The sequence below is a fragment of the Urocitellus parryii genome, chromosome 11 (genome assembly GCF_045843805.1).
Source record: "Urocitellus parryii isolate mUroPar1 chromosome 11, mUroPar1.hap1, whole genome shotgun sequence".
NCBI classification, from domain to species: domain Eukaryota; kingdom Metazoa; phylum Chordata; class Mammalia; order Rodentia; family Sciuridae; genus Urocitellus; species Urocitellus parryii.
The window spans coordinates 117,486,438-117,505,400 of NC_135541.1; the positions used below are offsets into that span (position 1 = coordinate 117,486,438).

Genomic DNA, 18,963 nt, shown 5'->3' on the forward strand with positions numbered 1-18,963 from the left:
CTCCCACACAGAAAATCCTAGTTCCCACTGAATTTACCTAATAACATACCACTACATACTCACCACATCCCCCAAGTGCCCACGTCAGACTTAAAAACGTAAACACTACCACCAATGTCATTACTGAAAACTACTTATTTATTTATTTATTTTTTTGACCCTAGAGTAGATTTCCCTAGAAGGTAAAGTAAAATAGCCTACTTTAAATCTACTTCAGATAGCCCCTGGCTCTGTGGAATGTCATCAACTTGGGTAATGTTCTTGTTCAATTTATATTTTGCTTCAATTTTTACAAATTGATGCTTTGTTCAGTAATTTTGACAAAATTTACCCTTGGAGCAGTATTTCCAGAATAGCAGGGCAATGAACAGAATATCCTTTCCCCCCAGACTCAGCGATAATACAGGATAAAATTCTCAAAATAGAATACCTCGGCATCCGGAATGAGCGAGGGCGACAACAAATTGAGAAGAGCTCGCTCACAAACAAGGACCCCAGGCTCCTGGGAACAGTGGGGGCTGCACAACTTAACATGGGGAAGCGCCTGCCCTTGCCCTGGCCAGACAGTCAGCTGGGCTGAGGACCAGCAGTCCTGCTGCCATGGAAGGGTAGGCCCCTTTAGAAACTCCATAGACAGACTCCATGCCCAGAGAGCTTGGTGAGACAATAGCCACAGGTGGTTAAAAAGCCAAAGGTCAGCCTCCCAGCTGCGAGAGGCTGCAGAACTGGAGGCAGAGAAGGCCCAGGCAGGGCTGGGAGAGGAGACAGGCAGAGTGGACTCTGAGAGGTGCCCATTTGTTTGCAGGGGTCTGGAAGGCTGCACACAGGCTGAGGAAAGGCCAAAGAGGGCTGTGGGGCGCTACCCCTGAGCTATTTGAGCCTCTTCACTGGCCTTGGAGCCTAGGAGATTTCGAGCTGGGGATGCCAGCGATTTTGTGGCTCCTCCCACTAACTGGATTGTGTAATGCAAGTGACCTCTGTCTTCCCTGGGCCAGGAAGACTGATCTCCTTGCTCCAGAGTTGGGCGTGACCCATTGCTACTGGACAGTCCACCTCCTGTCTTAACTGGCTAAGAATATTCTGTAGAAAGCCTTTGAAGTTCCCCCAGATACATAAAGCAGGCACAGCTCTTGCTCTCTCTTTCCAGCGTGGAAGCTGGGTACTTAAGTTCGACGCGCTGTCCTGCCCCTGCCTTTTCAAAACTATTTTCTGTGTGGTGGGATTTTTCACCATATTTCTCAGTCAGCCCACTCCACATAAGGGGAACCCAGCTTCCCAGGCCTGCAATGGCCACGGCGAGGGAGAGACAGTTATCAGCCTCTCCTGGTTACACACAAGGACTTGAACAAAGAGAAAGCACAACCAGGACAGATTTGCCAACTGCTCAGGTGTTATGTGTGCCCCAACCACCAGCAAAAGGCAGAAGCTTAACTAGCTTAAGGTGCTAGGCACAGTCACCGGCCACTCATTGTCTACCAGGTAGGAAAGGGAGGGAAGGGGAAAGGGACTGAAGAAACAATTGTAAAAACAACAACAATAAAAAACACTGAGCAAAGACATCAGTGACGACAAACTGCATGGCTATAAGAATTTACAAATTTAATCCAGGCAGATAACCAAACAAAAATTTTTCTCATTACATATCTTACACTTAGAGCAGGATAATACAAAATAGAAAACACAAAAAAGCAAAAGAACCCAAACCAAAACAATGACTTGATTTAAAGAGACCTGTACTAGAAACAAACCAAAGTTTTTTTAAATGAGATGATGGATAATAAATATTCAATAAAATTCCATTCAACAATAAAAAGGAGCAGTTTTCCTGATATAATTAGCAGCATAGATCCCTTATATCCTAGTATAAATGGAAAACAAAGGTCCAATATAAAATATGCCTTCAGTGTATTCCCACCTTAAGTAGCTCAGGAAATATAATTCTATCCTTAAGAGGCATAAAGCAGGAGATTCGTTGTAAAAGGCCAGTTTGGGGTGGTTTTAAAGAAAACCAAGTGTTAGGAGTCAGCAGGACACAGTCTCAGCTGTTTTTACCCTCACTACTTCAGCATCTAGGTGTGACTCTCTCCTATTTAGTACTTAGCAAATGTTGTTGGATTAATGAATGAAGTCTAAAGGGACTACAGTCTAGCCATGACACTCTCAAGACATTCTTATTGGGAATTTGTCTTCCATACACATCTTGTTGCCTTAATCTCATCTCAACCCAGAGGACAAATTGTATTGCTCTTTTTTAAAAAAATATTTTGGGACATCTCTGCCCATATGCATTTTACATGTGACTTGTTTCTCTCCTCTCCCCCCCCCCCAACCTCTCTCTCTCTCTCTCTCTCTCTCTCTCTCTCTCTCTCTCCCTCTCTCCCTCTCTCTCTTTCCCTACCAATTGAAACTAGTTGTCTCACAAACATCATTGGAAGGTATATAATGAGAAAAATTTACCAACACAATAGATAATCCAACACAGGGACAGGTGAGGCTTTTGGGTTTTGTTTGGGTTTCCACTGAGCACATATGATATGCAAAAAAGTTTCCATTGTCATGGCCCCTAAACCCAAGACACTTAAAAATAAAAGACAAAACAGACCCCAGTAATACCAGTACAGGCGGGAAGTGAGGCATGCATGCAATAAAGTCCAGTTGAAGTGCTCTCTGGGCATAGATGAGGGAAAACCTGCTTCCCTTCAAGGGTCAAGAAAACTCTCTGGAGGAACTGGCATCAGGGCTTTGAGGGCTGAGTACTACATTAAAAATGGTGAATCTAAGAATACTATTTCCCAGTTACGGAAAATAGATTGCCTTACATGAGCAAATGATTATTAGGTAGAAAGGGGGGAAAATATCTGGAGAGTAGAAGAGAGGAAGGACATTCCTATGCTGTCCTGAGTTCCTAGGCTGTGGGGCTCCCATCACATTGAGGGAAGCATGAGGCATGGAGAGGCATGTCATGCCGTATAGTGTTATGGCCTGGGAAGGAAAAGAAATGGGAGAAACTCTAAATATGTCCGGGAAGGTTGCTGAGGATAAAGTGGAGTGATTAAGACAGAAAAGTTAAGACAGGAGACAATGGAATACAGAACAAGAAATTGGGAAAAGATAAGGAAATGTGAAGAAGCCATGAGTCCCTCTTGAAACAAATTACAAGGATTATCAAAAGTATTAGGGGCACCATTGATGCCAAGGGGATGAAACTCATGGAAAGGGGTTCACTGTGGATACTGGACACACACTTGGATTTCACCTTAACCCCACCGCTGATTCTACTCCCTCCTCTAATTTCCTTACTGAACATGTACATTCTGGGGATGAGCCCCATCAGGCATCCTGTTCCAATCACTCTGTTCCTGCTCCTCCCAAGGAACTTTTCCTTGTCTAACTCCAAATCTCATGGATCTACGTGTCCCTGGTGTCCCACTTCTCTAACCCTCAAATCACCCATGTTGATTTCTTTCTCACAATTCTTTCTGCATCAGGCATCACCGAACTTTCCTCTTAGGACCAAGACCACCTGCTCACATTTCCAACTCCCATTTCCCTGACCCCAGCAGAGGGTCATGCCCTGGCCTGCTGGGCTGCTAGCTTCAGTCCACTAGAAAGGCCAGCTGCCCCATCAGCTAACACACCCAGGACGGCCAAAGACAGTTTTAGTCAGCTTTGCTTTCCCATGACCAAGAGACCAGAGAAGAAAACTTAGAGCAGGGGAAGTTTATTTGGGGCTCACAATTCCAGAGGTTTAGTCCATGCTTGACTGAGTCCACTGTTCTTGGTCAAGGTGAGGCAGCAGCACATCATGGCAGAAGGGCACAGTCGATGAAAGCCACTCAGCTTGTGCTGGAGTCAGAAAGCAAAGACAGGGAAGGGAAACAGGGCACAGGGAAATGCACCCTTCCAGGACATGTGGCCAAACCCACCTCCTCCAGCCATGCTCCACCTGCCTGCAGTTACCACCCAGTCCCATGCATTCAAACCAACATGGATCCATTAGGTTACAGTTCTGGTGATCCAGTCATTTACCTTAGCCTATTCCTACATGAAGAGAGGAGATTCAGCATCATCTCTTGTCCATAACAGAAACCATGTCACATCAGCATCAGGAAGAAGATAAAAAATGCCCCATTAATTAATTAATGCCCCATTACTGCTGCTCACCCCACATGCACATCATCTAAACAAGCTTTGGATAGAAACCAGAGACATTGCAAATGAGCAATAGTCAGTCACCTGAGGACTGGGTGAAAGGAGAGCCAGGAATCTGGACTCACTGCAGAGAGCACAACAGAGATTCATATGTGAGGACTTATGAAGAGCTGTGAAAACATTATTCATTTAATATGCAAAATTATAACTTTTCCTCTCTGGTAAACTTATATCAGGCAAACTTCATTATGTCCTTTTCTTTGTCCTGTTTAAGGAGTGTGATATAAAGGGTCAAGACTTCCATTTAAGGGGATGCATGGGACTTGAAATATCTTCTTGAGGCACCAGGCACAGCTGATACTTGTATTATGATGAACGACACTAAGTAACATGTCAAGTTTCTGCAGAATGTGACCCTATCTTGAGCTAAATAATCAAGTCTACAAAGTCTGGTTCAAGGAATGAGGCTAAATATTGCCTCCACAAGTAGTGTCCCCAGGACTGGGTCAGAGGTAGATTTGATACCTGGATATCTAGCACTTCAAGCAATGGAAAAGGACTTATGGGAAGCAGAAACATGGTTGGAAAACCAATAAGAAAGAGAATTAGGGAGGCCAGAGAAGGTGAGTGATACAGGGAAGAGACACCAAGAACCTAGGCAAGGGCTAATGACAATACAGAGAAAGCAGTGGGAGAGAGGGAGTCTGCATTGGGCAGATAAACCAAAAGGACCATTCCAGATTAAAGAAGTTTGGATCAATTGTTCAGTGTTTCTCCAATAATTGACAAAGATGTAAATAAGGGATTAAGGACATGAAGTGACCTTTCAACATCATATAGGGAGTTGTGTGAGCTCATCTGAAGAAAGCTGAGGACCCGGAGAGAGGCTGGAAACTTTGGAAGTGAGACTAAGTCTGAGAGCTCAGGGCTGCAGGGGAAATGAGAGGTGGAGGGGGAGTTCCAGCATTGGGAAGCACATTTCTTCTAGACATGCACGTTGTATGAGAAAGCAATTTGCCAGTTTAAAGAAGGAAGACACTGCAGAGTGCAGAGAAACAGGGTTTGCTGACATGAGAGATCAAACACCAGCTGAGAGTCAGAAGTCCTCTGTCAGCGAAATGCTGCTCCTGCTACTTGTATTGCTAGCAGTTCTCCTCCCAGGTGTTGACAATCAAGAAGGTAAGCATAGCTCTGGCAGCTCATGAACTGGTGCAGAGGGTCTGGTTGAAAGTAGGCTGCGTTTGCCCAGATGCACCTGCACTTTCAGGTCCTGCCCGCTCCTGACTTCAGCCCTCTTCCACCATGTTGGAGGGGGCCACCTGAGGCCCTGGGGCTCTCAAATGTGTCAGGTGTTATATTTCAGCAGCCCCTGGGATTTTGGTATCTTTCCAGTGTCGATAGTTTTTCTTTCTCTCTAGCTTCTCCCCTTCACTTAAGTCTTTTCTGGTTTTCTTCACAGCCTCCCCAGGGCCGACCCCATTCCATATCATCCAAATCTCAACCTTTGCCAACAGCACCTGGACAAAACATTGTGGCTCAGGCTGGTTGGGTGATCTGCAGATTCATGGCTGGGATAGTGACACAGGCACTGCTATATTCCTGAAGCCCTGGTCTAAGGGCAACCTCAGAGATATGGAAGTCACAGAGATGGACAATATCTTTGATTCTACTACTTTGGATTTACCAGGGAAGTGCAGGAACACATACTTGACCTTCAGTTCAAATGTGAGTTCTCTCCTCAAAACTGTGTTCTTTCTCTGACCCTTGGTTCTCACTCCCTGTGGTCCTTCCCTCTCCTCCTTTCTTTACCCAGAGGCATGCACACACTTCTCTAGAGCAAGCTCCCTCTCTGACTCCTCTCCTCCACAATCTCTGACCTGGGTGGCTCCTCACTCCTCTCTGACAGATAAAGGTGTCTGCTGTATGACTAGCCCCTGGTATGTCTCCTGTGAAACTCTCTTCTTATTTTCCTACTTGTGCCTGAGTTCTGTATAGTGTGGCCCATCATCTTATCCACCCCTTCAAACATTGCCATGAGTTCTTTCTTCCCTGGCGACTTCTGCTTCCTTTGGGATATCCGTGCTGGTGACAGCATGTCCCTGGCCTTCTCCCTCTGCCTCTCCTCTGCCCTGTAACCACCATCCTCTTTACTACAGCACTGTCCCCTTCATGAGAGGCACACGTCTCCCCAACACTCTACCTCCAAAAGTCTCTAAATGCTGTATTAACTTATTGTTTCACGTTCTAGAATTTTTCCTCACCCAGAATCTGTATCCTGGGTCCTCACCACATCCTTTCTTCTTGTTTGATGATTAGTAACTTTTATATCTGTTTTCCTTCTGCACAGACCCCTTAGAGATCCAGAGCATAGGAGGCTGTGAGCTACAGTCTGGGGGAGCCATCGTAAGTTCCTGGAAGGGGGCTGTAGGAGGCCTGGATTTCCTGAGCATCAATACTACCTGTTGGCCTGCCCCAGGACCCAGCAGCAGCAGCAGGGCACAGAAGGTCTGTGAAATCTTTGCATTGTACAAAGGCATCTTTGACACAGTGGAGCACCTGCTCTATGAAACCTGTCCCCGGTTTCTCTTGAGTGTCTTGGAAGCAGGGAAGGTGGACCTCCAGAGACAAGGTGAGTCCTGCCGTTTCCCTTTCAGTTCTCCTTAAATCCAAGAGTAGGAAAGCACCCAGGGAGGAGGAGGGCTTCATCAAGGATCTATTGCATTCCTAAAGGAACACAAGGGCTTAAGGTGCACATCAGTCTGCGTCCATGTGCTCTGGGTCAGCACCAGCAGGTGACACTCTCCCTGCCCCTGTTGCCCTAGTGAAGCCCAAGGCCTGGCTGTCCAGCGGTCCCAGTCCTGAACCTGGCCATGTGCTGCTGGTGTGCCACGTGGCTGGCTTCTACCCCAAACACGTGTGGGTGATGTGGATGCGAGGTGAGCAGGAGCAGCAGGGCACTCAGCGAGGTGACTTCCTGCCCAACTCGGATGGGACATGGTATCTCCAAGCAACCCTGGAGGTGGCAGCTGGGGAGGCGGCTGGCCTGGCCTGCAGGGTGAAGCACAGCAGCCTAGGAGGGCAGGACCTCGTCCTCTACTGGGGTGAGAAAGGACTGGGGCCCAGCTGGAGGTGGAGGGAGGGGGTGCCCCACACAGAGGATGGGCCTGGGAAGGATGGGGAAGAGGAGGAGGAAGGCAGGGGGAGGGGTGGTGGTCAGAGAGGGGAGGGAGGTGAGGAGAACCGACCTCTAGGAAATGAAGCCTGCAGAGCTGGACAAAGGGAGGCCAGGGAATGAATGCATGAGATTCAGAATGATGGTCTGTGTCCTCCCTCCCCATGGCAGGACGCTCCATCCTCATTGGCCTGGTCATTCTGGCAGTTATAGTGCCCGCTCTGATCTTCCTGCTGGGCCTTGCATTATGGTTCTGGAGACGCAGGTGAGTTTCTATTTCCTTACTCTTCCTTTTCTGTCCACCCTCCCACTCTTCCTACCCTGTGTCTATTTACATTATGTCAACCTCCATTTTTCCACCAACCTTTCTTCTTAACTCCCATCTCCTGCATGGAGCTAATATAAAAATGTGGTAAATGACACATACTATGATTTTCTATCTTTACCATTTTAAATGTGTTAAATGCATTCACATTCTGTGCATCCGTTACCATCATCCACATCTCCAATCTTTTTCATCTTGCAAAATGGAAACTCACTTTCCACCTAAAAACTCTTCTCTGTTCCCTTCCTCCCCACTGGTCGGTGGCCAATTCACTTTCCATCTCTACCAATTTGACGACCCTCTTCAAGTCTTATAATTGGAGTCGTTCAGTGCAGTCTTTGTCATTTTGTGACAGGTTTATTGTATTTAGCAGTTTGACCACATGGTTTATCTATGTTTGGAATACATCAGAATTTCTTTTCATCTCAAGGTTGAGTAATATTCCACTGTCTGCACACAACGTGTCTTTCTCCATGTATCTGCTACTAGACTCCTGAGTTCCTCTACCATCGACTATTGTGAACTATGTCACTATGAATGTGGATGTACACACATCTCTTACATTGAGCTATTTTTTTCTTGTTTTCTTGACAGGTCATATCAGGACATTTAGGGAGGACTTATTATGTCACCTCACATCTGTGATAAATATGTACAACTCAGAAACTTCAGATGTCAGACCAATTGGAATCTCATATTTCAGGAGATGATCATTGTTTTTTTTTTTTTTATCAGATCAGGATTCTAATAGTTTACAGGAAAACAATCACTCTCTGTATACCAGCAGAAAATAAGGAACATTGAACATATTTTGAGATAATATCAGCAGTAAAACCACCCAGATTTCGTCATTTATTAGGTACTTATTCTGCCTTGCTGACAGTGTTTTATAACTTTTATTAAGTTAATGTTCTGACATGTAAGGATTTTCAAATGATAAAACAACATTATGTCTCTGTAACTTACTTGTTTCTGTATAAAGTCGGCATGTGTATTGAAAATACATTTTAAATTTTGTTGACGGTTTTACATCTTAGTTCATTTAATTCTTACAATTTTCTTGTCCAACATTGGTATTATGGGTTTTTTGACTATATAAAAGAAGTTATAAAATGTTTCTATTTCTTTTTGTTACTCTCCACGTATGGGGCAGTTTGTATGTGCTCATTTTTTGCTTGTATTTTTCCTTTATATTTTTTTATAAATATTTGACAGAATTTGCCAGGGAAACTTCAGGGAAAATTTTTGACAGAAAAGTTTTAAATTTTGTGTCATTTTTTAAAAAAAAAACCTAACTATATTCAGAACAAGTATTCAATTTTTTCTTTTCGTGTATTTATTAAGCTTCAAATATTTTGTACAAGTCATCCAAATTGCTCAATTAATTATAACACTTGGCTCATCTCTCCCTTTTACTGTATTAAAGTCTGTAGGTTTGCAGTTATGTACCTTTTATCTGATAATGAATGTCTGTTATCTCATCTTGACAAAGATTTATCCATTCATGTAAGTTTCAAAGATCCAACTTTTGACTTTGTTGGTTCTTTATATGATCATATCATTTTCTTTATTTTTTCTTCTTTCTATCTCTTTTAATGTGCCCTTCTATTTTTTAAATTATTTGATGTAGATTCATATAGAACTTATTTTCACAATCATTTTTTCACATTTGCTTTAAAAGCTAAATGTTTTCTGGAAGCAGGGCTTTAGTCCAAGTCAGGATGTGTGAAGTGCTACACGTGGTCCACGTGGCCTTTGTTGTTTCGATTTTTTAATTGTCCATTTCTGTTTCTTTCTTTTCTTTTCCTTTCTTTCTCTTTTCTGTTTCTTATTCTTTTTTTTTAAGTACCAGGGATTGAACCCAGGAGAACTTTAACTCTGATCCACATCCTCAGCTCTACCAGCTTTTTAAAAAAATTTGAGACAGGGTCTTCCTATTTGACTGAGGGACTCAATAACTTGCTAAGGCTGGCTATGAACTTGTGATCCTCCAGTTTGAGACTCCTGGGTGGCTGGGATCATGGGACTGTGCCACCACACCCAGCATTTTGTAATACATTAATTATTTAGAATATGTAATTCTGAATTTCCCGATAAAGGAGCCGTTTCTGTTTACTTTCTTAATCACTTATTCAGCTTTATTCCCCACTGTGCCAGAAACATATTTTGTATGTTTTCAGCCATTTGAAATTTGTACATATTGTTTTACAGACAAACTTCCTTTTCAGTATAAATGTTCCATGTTTACTTCAAAAGAATATACATTTTTCTGTTGTTAAAAAGTTGGATTGTAAATATATCAATTAGGACATTTTTATTAACTGCTATTTATAACAGATGAAGATATCAAGTGCTTTATTTTTTTTTCATTTTAACCTTTTAATGTAGACAGTTATACTAATAGACTTTATTTTATTTTTCCTTGTTGAGAGCCACAGTGAAGTTGGAATGACACCTGGCATTTTGCCAGAGGGAATGGTTGAAAGGCGACCCTGTTCCAGGAATAGGGCGGCTCCTTTTCATTATTCTGACATAAACTTATATATTTATTGGTTATAGTGTGATATTTCAAAAAAATATATGCAATATACACTGAAAAAAATCAAGAAAACTAGCATACCTCTCCTTTCCATTTCATCATGTTGTGAGACTTCAAGTGCCTCTCTTTTAGTTCTTTATAAAATACAGACTGACCCCTTCAGTGGATGAATGAATTAAAAATGTGGCATATATACACAATGAAATTTTACTCATCAATAAAAGAGAATAAAATCATGGCATTTGCAGGTAAATGGATGGCATTGGAGAAGATAATGCTAAGTGAAGTTAGCCAGTTCCCAAAAACCAAATGCTGAATGTTTTCTCTGATATAAGAAGGCTGACTCATAGTGGGATAGGGAGGAAAAGCATGGGAGGAATAAATGAATTCTAGATAGGGAAGAGGGGTGGGAGGGGAAGGAAGGGGTCAGGGGATTAGCAAGGATGGTGGAATATGATGGACATCATTATCCAAAGTACATGTATGAAGACACGAATTGGTGTCAACATACTTTATATACAACCAGAGATATGGAAAATTGTGCTGTATATGTATAGTAGGAATTATAATGCATTTCACTGTCATTTATTTAAAAAAAACAATTTAAAAATGAAAAATTATAGAATGGCTATAGTGAACAAAATTCACCCTACTTTGCTATAAAACACTAGAATTTTATTCTCATATCTAAGATTTTGTGCCCATTGTTCATCTTCTTGCCATTCTCCCTTTTTAAGGTGATAGACTAATTTGAAGTAAATAACCTCTTTACCCTTTATAAATGTCTTGGGCATTTCACTTTAAAGGTAGAACTGAATTATACAGTAATCAAATAAAAAACGTTAACTTTCAAGTATCCATACTGTTCTATTTTCGATAATGCACATGAGTCCAGCAGCCTACAAACCAGCCATACATGCCCCCATATTTGAATTCTCAAGACTGACATGGTTGGGCTCAATCAGGAACCTAACACAAATGCATGATGACTGCAGTGATTCTTTTAAGGGCTCTCTGGGATTTATCACTACAACACACTACTTTTCTCCATCTACACTACGCATATAATGATTTTTATATTCAATGACTAAAGATTATTGTTACCTCAATCCTTGCACTATTAGTGAAGTAAACGGTAGGATGGAGTGGCCCATGAACCTATTTGCTCACTAGCAGAGGTACCACTGTTCTGGTAATTATAGGCAAGACAGGTGACAACTCAACAGGTTCAAGAAGCTATACCATGTGAAATATTTGAGTAACAGAATACTGAATTTCATCCTCTAAATTTTCATTCCTAGTCAATTCAACATGATGAGTATTTATTTAAAATTTAAGATTTTCTTTCTACTACTTCACTTCAGGATTTTAAAATTCTTCATATTTTTTAGTTTAAAATCATAGAGTGTATGCCTAGTTCCTGTGGTACACATGACCCTGTTCTAATACTGACTGAAAAAGTCCTAAGTTTCTCTTTTTTCCAAAATGTTACCAAAAAGTAAGAATTGAAACAAGAACGAAATAAGAAGTGAGAAAAGATGAATCCTAACCAATTTTATTGACTTTTAAAATATCACTGGACTTTTACTTATGGGAATGGTGGATTATGTTATTTAGGCTAAGCTATTCTCCAGAGTACAACTAGTCATAGGCTGAAAAATTCTATCAATGTGATGACATCTGAGAGCTATTAACACAGTGAGGAATTAGAGGGCTACAAGCCAGGAAAGGAAAGAAGTCTTGCGAGGTAGAGCCCAGGGTCTGGAGCCACATTTCCTTCACTTACAGACACCTACAAATTCTAAAGACACAAGGGGCTGAGCAGAACATTGCACAGGCTTGTGGGGCCAGGGAACAAAAATTAGGATTTGGTGGGTGCATAGAAAGAGAAGTCCTGGTAAACACCATGGGCTTTATTTCGCAATTCTAAAGACTACACCGTCAATCTCTCTACCCCAGGATAAAGTAAATCATAAATAGGAAAAAGAAAATGGAACATCCGTGGTTAACATCCAGATTTGAATATTGTATTACTGATCTGATTCAGATCAACAAGCATTGCTAGTCCTGAACTCTAACTGTGAAGTGGAGTAATAAAAAGGATAAATGAACCAAAGTCAATTAGAATAATAAAAATGATAGATGAATCAAAGTCAATTATTGTGTGCAACATTTATTCTGAAAGTTAAATTTATGTGTGCTGTAAATTCAAATATATAACAACCATAGAACACAGGAAGTGGTAAAAGGATAGTAAAATATTCCAAAGTAACTCAATTAGCAAAGTGGTAAATTATTAACTAAGATTAAGTTGTAATATTTAGGATTATGGGTAGGTTTATAGAATAGTCAACAAAGGAAATGTAGAAGATCATCAAACCAACTTCATAATTGGGAAGGTGGTGTAAGTAAAAAGATTTGCTCTAAAAGAGGTAGAAAACAGGAAAGAGAAAGAGGCAGGGAGAATGAAGCAATATGAAGATAGCAGATTGAGCTATAAATACAAATCTAGTAGTAAATTATATTAAAATAAATATCCTGAATATTTAAATGACAAATACTATGAAAGTGAGTAGGAAATGACTTACTATTACCCATATTGTATTCACAAGAGAAGTATAAGAAATGTAACTAAAGAGAAGGCTTAGAGTTAAGAAGATGGAAAAGGACATAAATAAAAACACTAACCCTGAGGAACCCGGTCAGGCCCTACCAAGTCCTGAAAATATCACCTCACTGGCACGGAAACATTAACAGAAGAAACACATCATAAGGAAGATGTAGTATTTGTAAATATTTAGGCACATGATAGGAAATTCTCTAAATTACGAAGCCAATGGATATCATATTAAAAAAGAGATTAAAATGTATAATTTTGGTGGAGAATTTTATTCACATACCTGTGTGAATGATAGAAAAAGCAAATTGCTGAATATGTATTAGAGGGGCAAAACACAATTAATAGACATGACCTAACTGATGTATTTCAACTTTTTAACACCAGAACCAGAATTCTCTTCCAATAAACATGAACACTTCTCTGGAAAATGATGTTTATTCATAAAACAATATGAGCAAATTTCAGAGTGAAAACTCACAAAATATTATTGCTGATACAATAGCAATGATATTTCTGGCAAATCTCCACACTACCTGGAATTTAAGAAATATAATTTCTAAATAACATCTCATAATGAAAAATTAGAAAATATGTTGAACTGACCAAGATGACACAGTACTTCAAGCCTCCTGACATGCACTAAAGCCCTGTTTCAATAGAATTCTTAGACTTTAAATAAAGAAAATATGTGAGAATAAGTTACTTAACAATTTTCACCAAGAAATTAGAACAATGAATGCAAATTAATCCTCAAAGAAGTACAAGGAAAAAAATTTGCATCATTTGGATGAGTTGTACAAAATATTTGAAACTTATCAAAGATGAAGAAAAAGAAAATTCCAAATATACAATAAAGAAGAGCTAGAAACATTCTCAAAGACTGGCCACAAAACCCAGCTTGGGAGGTTGAGGCACAAGAGGATCACAAGTTCAAAGCCAGAGTCATCAACTTAACCAGGCGCTTAGGTAATTGAGGAAGACCCTGTCTCAAAAAATGGGGGTAAGGGTGCAGTGGATGTGACTCAGTGCTTAAAGCATCCCTGAGTTCAATCCATGGTGGGGAAAAAAAAAGAAAAACTGGCCACTAAATTTAATGCTTTTCTATTAAAAAATCAAAACCCCAAAAACCTCCCAACACATGACTGCACTGGTGAATTCCACTAAATCTACACAAATAATTCAAACAAAAGTAGGCACATCCAAATTGTCCCACACACTGGTGGGGGGGAACACAACCATTTCATTTTATTTTATTAAGTCAAAAAATCCTTAATACCAATACCTGATAGGAACACTGTAAAAGTTAAATGAACATAAACAGATGTAAAATCCACAACAAAACATTCTGAAAGTGAATCCATGTGTATATATTACATGCAAAACAAGTGGGTTACAGACACATTACAGACACATCATTTTTTTTGCCATTTCAAGTTCATTAAGTATGAGGCACATATTAACTGAATAAAAAAATCTTAAAATTCCTATTAAATTCATAGTATGTTTTTAATGAATGATGAAGTTCGGGAGGAGTTCTACTTTTGATAGCAACTCAAAATAAATTCACAGTTCTTCATTGTTTTGCTGCTAGTATATAAATTGTGACTATCTTACAAACTATGGGGAAAATGCTTTGATCAGCATCAACAATTACTTGATAAAATGTATCAAGGTTGACTCCTGTGATGACATCCCAAGTTTCTAGATTTCTCAGAACTTATTCCAAATGGGAGAGAAGACTTGATGAGCGTTCACTGGATGTCCTGATACGACCTGTCAAGAAAAAGCCAGAACAAAAACCCAGTTGTATCTAAGACAAATGTGCACATCCTCACTTATAGGAGAACTATTCACCATAGCCCAAAGTAGAAATGGTCCAACATCCAGTAATGAATAAATGGCTAAAAAAATGTGGGGTGTACTCATGGAATGAAATGTTATACCACCTAAAGAAAGAAGGGAATTCTGATAGGCTACAACAGAACTGAACACTTATTGCTAAGTGAGATAAATCAGTCACAAATGACAATTACTACATGCTTCCAATTGTAGGAGTTACACAGGGTCGTCAAATTATCATAGAGATGGAAAGTGGAGGGGCCACCCACAAGTTGCGGGACAGGGAACAGAGAAGCATTTCTGAGTGCACAGTGAGTTTCCACTATGCGGAAGAAAAAGGATTGGGAGAAGGATGAAGGTGGTGGATGCAAAGAATGGAAATGCATTTAACACACTTAAAAATGGTAAGGATGGTACATTTTGTGTGATCTTTTCCACAATTTTTAAAATTGATTCTCAGCAGGTAGCAGGAGTGAAGAGGAAGTTCTGGTGGAAAGAAGGAGGTTTTGTGCTGCACATAGATGGCAGGAGAAAACAGTGGGAGCACCCACAGAGAAGGAAGACTAAGGAAATAAACTCACCTGCGCCTCCAGAACCACAATGCAAGCCCCAGAAAAATGAGCGCACAGGGCACTATGATTGCCAAAATGACCAAGCCAACAGAGAGGGGGTGTCCTGTGAATGGGGAGAGGGCACAGGGGATAATGTCCCTTCAAGTCCCGCACATTCACCCCTTCCCTTCCCTTGCGTATCTCCACAGCCTTCATTCTCTAAAGTCCCTTTGTCCACTCTTCTCTCCTGCTCCCTGTCCCCAGCCCCCACACCAACCATTCTCTTTCCCCTCAACCTTCCAGTCCTCCCTCTGTACTTGAGCACCACCGCCCCCATCTGCACCCCTTTCTCACCCCAGTGGAGGACGAGGTCCTGCCCTCCTAGGCTGCTGTGCTTCACCCTGCAGCCCAGGCCAGCTGTGTCCCCAGATGCCACATCCAGGGTTGCTTGGAGATACCACGTGCCATCTGCATTGGGCAGGATGTCACCTCTCTGGGTGCCCTCCTGCTCCTGCTCACCTCGCATCCACATCACCCACACGTGTTTGGGGTAGAAGCCAGAGACGTGGCACACCAGCAGCACATGGCCAGGTTCAGGACTGGGGCCGCTGGACAGCCAGGCCTCAGGCTTCACTGGGACAGGAAAGGGAAGGAAGGAAGGGTGTCACATTATGACACTAACCCAGAGCACAGGGACCCACACACCCATTTCTATCTCTACTCATTTGGAAATGAGAACAGTGATCCATGAAGCCCCTCTTCTTCTCTGGGTACACCCCTACTCCTGGGCTGAAGAGGCAGGGACAGTGACACCCAGCAGCACCTACCTTGCCTCTGCAGGTCTGCCTTCCCTGCTTCCAGGACGCTCAGGAGATATTGGGGGCAGGTTTCTAACAGCAGCTTCTCCACTGTTTCGCAGATACCTTTGTACTTCGTGATCACTGTGCAGAATTTCTGTGCCCTGAGGTCACCTTCTGTGGAGGGCCAGCCTGTCTTGAAGCTCAGGAAATCCATTCCTTTTAAAGACCCCCTCAGGAAGCCCATGATGATTCCCCCCAAGCGCAGCTCACAGCCTGCTAAGCCCTGGATCTCAAAAGGGTCTGTGCAGAAGGAAAACAGAAAAGTTACTAAGTAGCAAACATGAAAGAAAGGGATGTGGGGAGGACCCAGGATGTTGATTCCCTGGGAGGATAAAAATCTGGAAGGTGCCATGTGCAGCCTGAATAATTACAGCTTTGAGAGACTTTCAGGAGGAAAACACCGAGGACAAGTATGAATATTGTGAACAGGGTAAGCATCTGTGAAAAGTAGACCGTGGGTACAGGAGAGGGGAGAGGCAGAGGGTAAGGAAGAGTGTCCTGCAGTCACCAGCACAGCTTTCAAAGGAAACCAGAGCTTCACATGGAGAGGAGAAGGCTGAATGGATGGATAGGAAGAGGAGGCACACTTTATGTCTCTCAGGACAAAGAGGAAAGGAAGGAGCCAGTTTCACAGGAGACATACCTGGGGCTGGTCACAGAGCAGACCTGTCATATCTAGCAGAGACAGATGCACAGGCAGCAAGATATGAAATATTTTGTGTAGCTGTGGAGTCCGAGAGGGAGACTACTCTAAGAGGTATGTGCATGCAGCTGGGTGAAGAAAGGAGAATGGGGAAGGAGCAGAGGGAGCAGTCCTTTGGATCTGGAGCTAAAGTCCCTAACATCCCCCAGTTCTGAGGATGGAACTTACACTCCAACTGGAACTCACTGACATGATCCTGCACTTCACTGGTGAAAACAGAGAAGTAGACTCGGAAGATCTCCTCCAGCATCAGAATGGCCTCATCGCTGAAGTTGCCCTTGGCCCAGGGCTTTAGGAAGATGGCAGTGCCTGCCTCACTATCCCAGCCATGAATCTGCATATCTTCCAACCAGCCTGAGGCTTGGTTCTGTGACCAGGTGCTGTTGACAAAGGATGAGATTTGGATGGCATGGAATGAGGTCGGCCCCTGGGAGGCTGTGAAGAAAGGAAGGAAAAAGAGTGAAGAGAAAGGGAGAAGCAGGAGGGAAAGAGAAAGCATGTGTACTGACAAGATGCAGGAACGGAGACCCCAGGGTCTGCAGATGCACATCGCCTGACACATTTGAGAGCCCCAGGGCCTCAGGCTGCAGCCCCACCTCCAGCAGGTGGAACAGGGCTGGAGGCAGGAGGGGGCAGGACCTCAGCATCCAGGTGCACCTGGGCAAGTGCAGCCTGGTTTCTACCAGACCCTCTAACACTGGACGATCCGGAGTTGCCAGTGTTAGTCTTACCTTCCTGATTGCCACCACCTGGGAAGAGAACTGCTAGCAACACAAGTAGCAGGAGCAGCATTTCACTGAGAGATGCCCTCTGACTCTCAGCTGGTGTTTGATCTCTCATTTCTGAAACCCTGTCTCTCAGCCCTCGGTAGTGACTTCCTCTCTTCCAACTGACAGATCTCTTCCTTATACCAATTGATTGGAGAAGAAGTGTGCCTCCCACAGCCTTTGGGACTCCTACTCCACCTCTCATTTCCTCCTGTAGCCCTGACTTCTAGCCTTATTCTCACCTCCCTGCTTTTCCGCTTCTCTCCAGGTCCACAGCTTCCTTGAGCTAGGCTCAGAAAAATCCCTACGTGATTGTGAAAGTTTGCTTCATCTCCCTATTTGTAAGTCTGTAAATTGAGGAAGTAATAGTAAGGAATTTCTCAGTTGCCCCTGTGCTGGAAAGAACCCTTCTGGTTTATCCACCCAACTCAGCCTCTCTCCCTTCCATGTCCCTGTCTCTGGGACTGTCATTATTCCTTCCCTGTATTATCAGTGTCTCCTTGTCCCTGTGTCATCCTCCTTGTCTGGTAGCTCTAGTTCACCTTCATATTTTCATATCTTGACTCCAACTTTGTCAACCTCTTTGAATTTCCCACTGTAACTGTAAAATCCCAGAGTCTTGGGAGGAAAAAAAAATCAATAGACATAGAACAATTAGACCAGAACACTGAAAAATGAAGACAAACATCTTTTTTTATCTTCCCTTTTTTTATTCACCAAACAGAATACAAAGAAATGAACATGAAACCACTGAAAACTCTCTCAAGTAAAAATGTCAGTCAAGTAAAAAATGTCATGAAAACCTACAACAGAAACAGCAGAATGATGGGAGTTCCAGCATATAGCACACCTGGCCCAAAGCAAAATATAAAACACTGTGAGGCTGGGGGGTGGCTTTCTCTGTTACAGTGTCCCTTAAGGGTTTCTTATTATCGTTTGTTTTCCAACTGCACACACTCCAGTCCTTGCTTGGGTTCTTTTTTAAAAAAATATTTATTTGTTAGTTGTATTTGGACACAATACCTTTATTTTATTTATTTTTATGTGGTGCTGAGGATCGAACCCAGGGCCCCACATTTGCTAAGCGAGCGCTGTACCACTGAGCCCCAACCCCAGCCCCTGCTTTGGTTCTTTTTCTACAAGTGTATTTTACCCTATCCTCAGTCCTGGACCAGTATGTGAAAGCAGACAGACAATGCTCACTAAGCCTTTGAGGCACAGCATTAGGAACGGAAAGTAGAAGGAAGAGACAATAATGAGACAGAACACAGGTACCAAGAGGCTAAGTGCATTTGGAATCCTTTGTCCTCTTGTATGCTGAACCCTGCATTCCCTGTGTGTGTTCTGATGAGAAATGTCTGTTCAGATCATTTCCTCAGCTTGAATTGGATCATAGGGGTTCTTGAGTTTGGGGAATTTCATACATATTTTAGAT

At 42.4% G+C, this 18,963-nt stretch overlaps 1 protein-coding gene and 1 pseudogene across 1 annotated transcript; one reads left to right on the plus strand and one right to left on the minus strand.

The window, feature by feature from the left end:
- Positions 1-5,270: 5,270 nt before the first annotated feature.
- Positions 5,271-8,262, plus strand: LOC113176352 (T-cell surface glycoprotein CD1b-like; annotated as a pseudogene).
- Positions 8,263-14,545: 6,283 nt separating this feature from the next.
- LOC113176361 (T-cell surface glycoprotein CD1b-like) lies at positions 14,546-17,553 on the minus strand. Its single transcript, XM_026380827.2, has 6 exons — positions 17,493-17,553; positions 16,930-17,196; positions 16,026-16,298; positions 15,553-15,831; positions 15,229-15,322; positions 14,546-14,581 (listed from the first exon to the last, which is right to left on the minus strand). The coding sequence occupies exons 1-6, from the start codon at positions 17,551-17,553 to the stop codon at positions 14,560-14,562; spliced, it is 996 nt and encodes a 331-aa protein (XP_026236612.2). The 3' UTR covers positions 14,546-14,559.
- Positions 17,554-18,963: the final 1,410 nt, after the last annotated feature.